The sequence below is a fragment of the Lathyrus oleraceus genome, chromosome 7, assembly GCF_024323335.1.
Source record: "Lathyrus oleraceus cultivar Zhongwan6 chromosome 7, CAAS_Psat_ZW6_1.0, whole genome shotgun sequence".
NCBI lineage: Eukaryota > Viridiplantae > Streptophyta > Magnoliopsida > Fabales > Fabaceae > Lathyrus > Lathyrus oleraceus.
Genome location: NC_066585.1, coordinates 261,674,935 through 261,685,270, shown reverse-complemented (window position 1 = coordinate 261,685,270; position 10,336 = coordinate 261,674,935). Strand labels below are relative to the sequence as shown.

Here is a 10,336-nt window from a genome sequence, read left to right as displayed (position 1 = left end):
AAAAGGATTGATGATACATACTTTTTTTCAACCTCAACATCAATAGAAGGTTCAGGTTTATTTTCAAGTGTTACACTAACAATGTTTTTATTTTTTTCTGGGGCTGTTTCTGTAACCTTTCCAGATCTCAACAAAATCGCACTCACATTAGTATTAGAATCCTTTGGATTGACAACTATTTGGGCTGGAAGTTGGTTCGACCCTTGGGCTTGCATGTTATTTATTTGAGTAGCAAGTTGTCCCATTTACGTGTTCAAGGTTTGAATGCTAGAATCAGTCCTTTGTTGGAATTGGAGATTGTTGGCGGCCATTTGTTTGACAAGTTCCTCGAGTGAAGGTTCAGAAGGTGAAAAGGTGGTTACTTGTGGAGGGTTATATGGTGGTGATGGTGGAATGGGTAGCATCAATTGTTTCACTAAAGAGGTAAGTTCATCATTTCTGGTTTCTAGAGCCTTGTTGGAAGAAGAAACCTGAATCTCATTCACACCTTTTGCTTGGACCACAAAATTATCCCTTGTTATGAACTGTTGGGAGTTAAGTGACATGTTCCCAATCAAGGATTTGACAGCAATAGGATATTCAATACACAAAGCATTATAATCAACATCATGGACAACAAGTTCTCTCAGAGTTCTTTGGTCAGCCATGTTAAACTTAATAGAAAAGAAAAAAAAATCAACAAATAATGAGAAAACACAACTAACTCAGCAATGCAGCAACAAATAGGAAAATACCGACAATGTCCCTATTAAGTAAAAACAATTGAAATACGAAAAAAACGATTAAAATAAAATAAAAAAAAATACAAAAACACGAAAACTAAACTAATAACGTCAATTAAAATTTTTGAGAATTTAAGCGGAATTTTCTGAAACCACAAAAGTGCAATAAGTCTCATTAGCATCTTAAAAACAGTGGTCCAAAAGAAACATGAGTCTAGGACTTTTCTTGCAGTCCTTTAACGACCGTAATGTCCTCTAACTTGAGATGCATGAAAAAATTGCAAAATAGAGTCAATCTCATAGTCTAGGACACATCTCCTAATTACCTAATAAATACCGAATTTCTAAATATATGCATCATCTCACACATGATATTTTGCATCACTTTTGAGTTTGTGAAATTGTGTCCTAGATGTACCTGCAGGAAAAAAATCCACCAATAAGATAATTAACTAAATCAGCATACTAAGAAGTTACCCCATGCAGTTGTAAAAGCTGCTTATCAGGAAAGTCATCATGAATGGGAAAAGGATATTCATCCTGCTCAAGTGGTCATCCATTAAATTCTCAGCTCCACTTTTATCTTTAATCTCCACATTGAACTCTTAAAGCAACAACATCCACCGAATTAATCTCGACTTTGCTTCTAGTTTTTTTAACAGGTTCTTTAAAGTTGCATGGTAAGTAAAAACAACTACATTGAAACTTATCAAATATGATCTCAATTTATCAAGAGCAAAAACAATAGCTAGAAGTTCCTTTTCAGTAGTAGTGTAATTAGCCCATGCAGAATCTAAAGTTCTATAAGCATAATAAATAACATGGGCAGCCTTGTCAACTCTTTATGCTAGAACCGCCCCCACTCCATAGTTAGATGCATCACAAATAATTTCAAAAGGGAGGGTCCAGTCAGGCGGCTGGATGATGGGAGTAGAGGTCAATGCCTTCTTCAAGAAATCAAATGCCTTTTTACATTTGTCATCAAAGTTGAAAGTGATATCATTTTTCAACAAGTTTGATAGCGGAAGAGCTATCTTGCTTAAATCCTTTATGAAGCGCATGTAAAAACCTGCATAACCAAGAAAATAATGAATCTCGCGAATGCAAGATGGGTAAGGCAGTGTAGAAATCACATCAATCTTAGAATGATCTACTAAAATTCCTTCTATAGAGATTATATGCCATAAAACAATTCCCAGTTCAACCATAAAATGGAATTTTTCATAATTAAAAACAAGGTCAGTTTCAATGCATCTTTCTAAAATCATATCCAAACTTTTCAAGCATGCATCAAATGAAGAACCATAAATAGTAAAATCATCCATAAACACTTCCACGCAATTTTCAATAAATTCAGTAAAAAATACTAATCATGCACCGTTGAAACATGCTAGGAGCATTGCAGAGACCAAATGGTATCCTCTTATAAGAAAATGTACTGAATGGCCACGTGAAAGTTGTCTTTTCATGATGCTCTGGTGCAATATGGATATGAAAGTAACCTGAAAACCATGGAAAACAATAATGTGATTTACCAACCAATTTTTTAAGCATCTGATTAATGAATAGTAAAGGAAAGTGATCCTTTCTTGTTATATGGTTCAATCGCATGTAATCAATACAAACTCTCTAACTGTTTTGAACTCTATTGGGAACAAGTTCATTTTTTTCATTTCTTACCACTGTGAGGCCAAATTTCTTAGTGATACCTATACTGGACTTACCCAATTACTGTCAGAGATATGATATATGATACCTTCTTGCAATAACTTGGTTATCTCATTCTTAACAACATCAAGAATCAAAGGGTTATGTATTCTTTGGGGATGCCTCACAACTTTAGCTCCATCTTCAAGTAAAATCCTATGCATACACGTGGAATGGCTAATACTAGGTAAGTCAGCCAAAGTCCACCCAATCACCTTCTTATGCTTCTTCAAAACCTGCAAAATCTTATCTTTTTTATCAAAACTAATGTTCGATGAAATTATTACCGTTAGCTTTTCATTCCTCTCCAAAAATGGACATTTCAGATTATCAGGAAGTGGTTTAAGCTCTACGGAAGGTGGTTGGCCAATGGACAATTTGGTTGGGGAAGTCGGGATGTCGAGAGCTTCAACTGCATAAACAACTTCATCTACAACTTCATTTGTAGGAAAATATCAACTTGCATGGAAACCTCAATCTTAGCATAAACAGAACAAAGGTTAATGTCAGTACACGAATCACAACAATAAGTATCATCAAAGCCAGGCAATGACGGGAAATAAATTGAAAATAATTAAGAATAAGTATCATCAACTAACTCATAAAGCAATTCAATGTGAAAAACAGAATGTTCCCCGATGGGATGTTTCATAGCATCAAAAATGTTAAATTTAACAATGATATCACCAAACTCCATGGAAATTGTGCCATCATCAACATCAATTTATGTTTTTGCTGTTTTCATGAACGATCTACCTAAAATGATGGATGCCCTGCTTGACTCAGCTTCTCCTTCCATATCCAGAATGAAAAAATCTGCAGGAAAAATCAAATCATTAACTTGAACAAGGACATCTCCTACTACTCCAGCAAGGCAAGCATTGCTTATGTTCGCTAGTTAGATGGTTAAACTTGTATTTTGCAAATGACCAAGATCAAATTAATATAAACATAAGTAGGCATAACATTAATAGAAGCTACTAACTCCATCATGTAATTTTTGATTTACTATCCCCAATGGTACATGGAATAGCAAAAGTCCTCGGATCTTTGCACTTTTGGGGCATGGCTTGAGTGAAAGCTGAAACATTTTGCTCAGTTATAGATTTTTCAGGTGTCTTAGGTTGAATGAAATCAGAAACATTCCTTCCCATATTAACTCTCTCACTTCCCTTCAATCTCCTTTTGTGAGTGCACAAGTTTTTCAGAGATTTGGCATATTTGGGAATTTGCTTAATCACATTAAGAAGTGGAACGTTTACCGCTACCTTTATGAATATGTCAAATATCTCCTCATCTTCCTCATCCATATTTTTGGATTTCACTACTCTCCGTGGGAAAGGAATATGTGGTACATACTATTTCTCTTGTTCTTTTTCAGTTTCAACCACAACATCATAATCAAGCTTAGGTATGGGCTCAACAACTTTGATATTTTTTCTGGTGTTGGGGTTGGTTCAAAAATATTTCTGAATCTTAAAGAAATTTCACCCACATTAGGGAATTTTGGATTCATTATTGTATGGGCAAGTAGTTGGTTTGATTATTGAACTTGCTACATGTCATTCGTTAAAGTGGCAAGCTATCCAATTTGTGTTTGCAAATTCTGAATGCTAGAATTTGTTCACTGCAGAAACTGGAGATTTTGCATGGCCATTTACTTGACATGGTCCTCTAATGAAGGTCTGAAAGATGCAGATGTGGTTGCTTATGGAGTTTTCTTTGGTGGTATCAATGGTAGCATCAACTATTGTTGACTAGGTTCTTGTGTGGACGAATTCCCATACTAAAGGTTTGGATGGTTTCTCCAGTTGGGATGGTACCTGTTAGTCGATAGGTCAAGAGTGTTGTATTTGTACTAGTTGTTTCTTTAAGGATTATAAATTTTTACTGCATATGCTTGAGGCAAATCAGAATTTACACCCTATTACAAGGTAGGACAAGTATCTGTTGGGTGTTCAAGAGAGGTGAAAATGCCATATAACCTTTTAGTTTGACTTTTTCCTACTAGCAGTTCTCTCACTAATGAATTAAGCTTATTATTTCTGGTTTTTAAAACCTTGTTGAAAGAAGAAGCTTGAATTTCATGCACTCCTTTTGTTAGAACCACATAGTTGTTTCTAGTTGTGAATTGTTGTGAGTTGAGTGACATGTTTTCAATTAACGTTTTGGATGCAACTAAGGTCTTATCAACTAGGGCTCCTCCACTAGTAGCATCCAAGATATTTATGTCCATAGGTAACAACCCTTCATAAAAGTATTGAATTAACAATTGTTTAGAAATCTGGTGTTGAGGACAGCTCGATACTAACTTCTTAAATCTCCCCCAGTATTCGGCCAATGATTCCATATCAACCTGTCTAATACCATATATATATATATATATTCTCTAATTGAAGTAGCTCTTGAGGCACGGACAAATCTTTCCAAGAACACTCTTTTCATATCATTCCAACTTGTGACATAATTCGACTCAAGATAATACAACCAATCTTTTGAGACTCCTTGAAGTGAGAACATAAATTCTTTGAGCTTGATATGATCCTCTATGATTCCTTCAGGTCTCAAAGGTGTAAAACAGACAACCTGAAGCTCCTTCAGATGCTAGTGCAGATCCTCACCTGCAAGACCATTAAACCTTGGCAACAAATGTATTAAACCAGATTTCAATTCGAAAGATACATCAACAGTATGATATTCAACATATAAAGCATTGTAAGAAAATTAGGGGAAACAAATTCTCTAAGTGTTCTTTGCTCAACAGTCATGTTATGAAAATTAATCTCAAAATCAGAATCAAACAAAGCATGGGAGAACACAGAATTAGAATCACTATCGTTAATGGGTGGTGAACTAGTGCTAGCCTGATTTACTCTATGACGTGCGTGTAAGGTTCTTTCAACTTCATGATCAAAATATAAAAAGTTGAAACAACCAGACCTAGTAGCGATAACTAATTCAGCAATGCAACAACAACTAGGAAAATACTGACAATGTCCCTATTAACAAAAACAATTGAAAAAATATACAAAAACACGAAAGTTAATCTAATTAAGTCAAATAAGAATTATACGATTTTTTTTGGAATTTTTTGAGACTAAGAAAACAGGAAAAAAATCATAAAAAATAGAAAAATGATGAATATGGGGTTTTAAGGGTAGTGTCCTGTAAAATTTTGATTCAAACACAATTTTCCTGAAAATTTGGATTTTCAGACCTGGGTCAAGTAAAGGCCAAAACAGCAAGAACGAAAATGCCAGGATGCAGAATCGCAACACCTATGACTCTAATATTCGTTAAAATCAACAAGAGTCCCCAGTAACGATGCTAATTTGATTCGCTATCGCACACGGGTAAAAAACAAGTAAATAAAAATTGATTGGATCAAAGGGGGATAGGTTTAGATTAAGATCACAATTAAAAGAATTTGATTATGAATAATATTGACAAATTAATCTATTGTTCGATCCTGAACTTATCATCGATCAATATAATTCCAAAAGCCTAATAGTTTTGATTCCCTTTTTGATTACAACAACAATAACAAGTGCATTGATACTAATATATGATATGTGCTCCTAATTTCTCAATTAAGCAAACAAATTCTGAATTAAGCAAACAATTTGACATACGCGAATTAAGCAAATACAGTTACAAAACATACATAAATGGAAATAAATCAATTATAATCTATAAGCAACAAATGAATTAAACAAGCAATGGCAGTCGAATTAAGCAATCCGATTTACATAAAAAATTGAAAAGGAATTTAAATTGCTTTATAAATTATAAGAAAAACCTCAAAGTGGATGAGACCAGTTACAACAAATTAACCCCTAGGGCGTTAGTTCTCCATAGAATTCGTACAAAGTTCTCTTTTTTCATGAATGCTGAATGTTCAATCCTAAAACTACTAATTTGTTTAAACAAGCAAGGGAATTTGGTCCTAATAGCAACCGACCCAAAAAAATACAAAATCTGTCCAAAAACTAAGTATTTTCTTAAGTCTGAATTGAAAACAAATTATGTGACTCTTTTGCACTCTGAATTTGCTCTCGGCTTCAACATGAAACTTGTAGCTTATCCTCTTAGATTTTCAACACATATTAGAACGCGTCAATCTGATTCTCGTGGATCAAGTTATGACCTGCACAACAAGAAGGTGTAAATAACTGTTTATTTAGAAAATAAGCAGAACTCAACTTAACTTTCAAATACTTATTAAAAGCAATTAAAATAATGGAAAAGTCATATAAAAGTCTTAGCACAAATTAGAAGATAGTGTAATAAAATACACTAATCAAGGGGCTTCACCATATACTCACAATTGCTTCTTAGAACACCCCATATTTGCTAATTCATCGTCACACAGATTCGTTTATATATAAGGATGAAACACTAGCACTATTTCATGTTCTTCAATAAGCCTTTGAGTATCGATAAGCCTTTGAATATCTCTGGTCAAGGCCAAACACTCAATATTCCTGATCTTTCCCTCCTCCATAGCTTTCACTACCAACATGGAATCCAAATTAATCTTCACTCTTCTTAATCCTAAGGACATAGTAAGCTTAAGCCCTTCAAAGACACCTAAACATTATGCCATTATAACATTATAATTCCCTAGATATTTAGAGAACCCTCTAATCCAAACACCTGTTATGTCTCTGATGACTCCCTCATAACCAGCTGAGTTATTCTCTTTAGCTTAACCATGTTGAGAGTAGGAGGCTTCCATCCCATGATTTGGTTCCTAACTTCTCCCCACGTTACTTTATAGGTTAAGATCTTCACGTTCTCGTAATCCATATTTTTTTTGCAAGATGTGATGCACTGGCTCATTCGCTCACATAAATGTTGTCATGTTATTTCTTGTTACACCATATCTACATAGTAAAACACACTATGGCCCACACACTACTCCATCTCTTAATTCCTCATCCACAGAACTTAAAGTTTAAACTAATCCAATCCTTAACACCCGCTGTAAAAAAACTCAACCATAATGTTACTTGGCACTAAACTCTTTCACAAGTGCATGATTTTTTTACAGTCCCTCGGGGAATGCAAAGTAGTTTCACAAAAAAATTCACGTACGTTGCAACCAGCATAACCTAATCCTTTTATACTCTTGCTAAATTTAGTGAGAAGCATATCATAATTCATCAGCCAAACAAAACTTCGACATCGTTCAGGAGCTGCAATTTTCTAAATCATTTCCCACTCATCTTCCACCATTTCATTCTCGAAACCTGTTACAAATTTAAGTTGAACAAATCCTTCATTGAGAACTCGCCATTGCCGGTACCTATAACATAAAAAATTCCAGCTTCTTTCCCCAAGCAAGTAGGCAAGTACAACCAAACTTTATCGAGCCATTCCTATGTCATCCAACTCTGAAGAATACTCCATCTTCATTCCCCATGCTCTTCTACCAAATCAATGACCTTGGCTCCACGAAGTTCATTCGGAATAGTGACCTCAAAATTATCCAAACTAAACTCTTTCACATCCAATTATCTTTCCAAGCATTGATGTTTATTCCATCCCCTACGCTTCAACTTCTAGACTATAGTAGCTTGGGGATGTTCTTGATAACCTCCTTCCATAAATTAGAATCTTCTCCTCTAAATCTAGTTAAATCATCATTCTCCATTTTTAATCATTTGCTCCTCAGGATGCTGCACAAAAAATTCCTTAACTTATTAATAATTTTCCATCCTAGCTTCATGAGATACAATATTCAACACTTCCAGGTTTCTCAGACCAATACCACCCAAAGCTTTAGGTGTTGTGAAATATTCCCAACCAAATGCATGAATCTTTCTCTGCTCATCAGTATCTCCCCAAATGAACTCCAATGCAAGCCATGAATGTCTTATATACAAGATTTCAAAAGTCTATTTGTTATCATTGGGTAAAGAGGAATTACTTCAATAACACTTTTCGCCAAAGTTATTCTACCCACAAAAGATAAGTTATTCTTCTTCCAACTATTAAGTTTTGAGGCAATCTGGTCAACTAAATATTAAAAATCATTCCTTTGTAACTTTCAGCTACTTAGAGGGACTCCTAGATACTTGCCAAAATTGCTAGTAACCCTGTATTGTGAGAGCTACGTCAATTTCATCAACATGTTTCTAGGAACATTCTTAGAGAATAACACACTGGTTTTTTCATGGCTCACTTATTGTCCAGGCATGCTGCAGAAAAGGTTAAGGGTATTCATGACATAATTCATTTGATTTTCAGTTGCTTCCCCAAAAAGTAACCAGTCATCCGCAAACATAAGGTGTGATATCATTGCACCGTGTCTACCTAGCTTGCTAGCTTCCCAATTCTTGCTCCAAATCTCTTGCTCAATAAGATGAGATAACTTGTCCATGTAGAGCACAAACAAGTAAGGTGAAATCGGACCACCTTGGCGAATACCTTAATGGGGACGGAAGAAACTATTCCTCACACCATTCTAAATCACATTGATTTCTACACTCGACAACATGATTAGGTTGATCATTCAACATGAATATTAATTTCTTGAAGAGTGTGTCAAATGAATTCCCAGTGCAACTTGTCGTAAGCTTTTGAAAGATCTACCTTTATACTAAAATAACTTGTTTTTTTTCCTTTTAGCTTCTCTATGCTATGCATCACTTCTTTTGCTAGAACAAACCTTATTTGGTATAGAGATATCAATCAATTCAAATTCATCTTAAGTCTTTCCAGATTAATCTTGCTCACCACCTTATATATGGTGTTACACAGTGAGATAGAGCGAAATTACATGATCGTTTGAGGTTGTTAACTTTCAGAATTAAGCAAATATTAGTTTGATTAACTGTAACTATCTCATCAGACTTCTCCTCAACTTTTCGAACAAAATCACACATTACTTCCTATTGTATCCCACGACTTTTGGTAGAAACTTACTAGAAATCCGTATGGACCAGGAGCTTTCCAAGGTTTCATATCAAACATAACCTTTTTAATGAAAAATGGATTGAAAATGAAGTAAAAGCCCCGAATAAACTCTATTAAAAAGAAAAAGAGAAATTATAAATAATTTTGCAAAATTAATCTTTATTAATAATATAAAAAATGGATTAAAAGAATAGAAATGAAATATAATATAAAAATGTTAATGATATAATATAAATAATAATATTAATATGGTAAAATGATTTATAATTTAGTAAAAAAATTTAAAGTGATATGTAATTAAAAAAAAGGAGTGTCAAGTGTAAATTTACACTAACCATTCGTATAATTTATTCTCTATTATTTTTCATATTATGTCTTAAATTATAAAAATAGTTATTAATATATATTTTATTTTTTGAAAAAAAAAGTTTAATTGTTGTTCATTATCAATTTGTCAATATTAGATCGTGTGATTATAATAAAAGTTAAACTTCTTTAATAAATTAATGAAGTAAGTAATTAATAATATAAAAAAAATTATTTTGAAAAAAAGTTATTTTTACCAACTAGTGAAAAATCAACTATCTTTGAACAGAGTGATAAATTAAATATTTTTACGTTTCTCATTTGTTATTATAATAAATAAATAAAAAGAGAGAGTTCTAGAATATTTAATTATCTTTTTATCTTCCCATAAATGTAAAAAATATTGTTTAAAAAATTGTTGCGGAGAATTAATTGCATAACACACCAATTGTATGCGTTGCATCGCATTCATTCAACGGTTTTAAATGAATTTCAGTGTTGAATTAACCAAACAGAGTCTAATTAAAAATCCAAGTCATTATTAATTTAACTAATTTAGCCATAAATGAAAAATAAAAAACAATAACAATTTTCAAATTCGAATCTGTGCTCCAACGGTCATATTTGCCAACGTGTCAACGCTCCATACGAACCACAACGTAGTATAAAACCCCACACAC

The 10,336-nt window shown here is 33.5% G+C and overlaps 1 protein-coding gene across 1 annotated transcript; it reads right to left on the bottom strand.

Annotated features, from left to right (window-relative positions):
- Nucleotides 1–1,564: 1,564 nt before the first annotated feature.
- Nucleotides 1,565–3,739, bottom strand: LOC127103328 (uncharacterized). The gene is made up of 6 exons (XM_051040592.1): nucleotides 3,439–3,739; nucleotides 3,186–3,245; nucleotides 2,717–2,841; nucleotides 2,479–2,665; nucleotides 2,162–2,224; nucleotides 1,565–2,052 (listed from the first exon to the last, which is right to left on the bottom strand). Exons 1-6 carry the CDS (start codon nucleotides 3,737–3,739, stop codon nucleotides 1,565–1,567), a joined length of 1,224 nt encoding a protein of 407 aa, XP_050896549.1.
- Nucleotides 3,740–10,336: the final 6,597 nt, after the last annotated feature.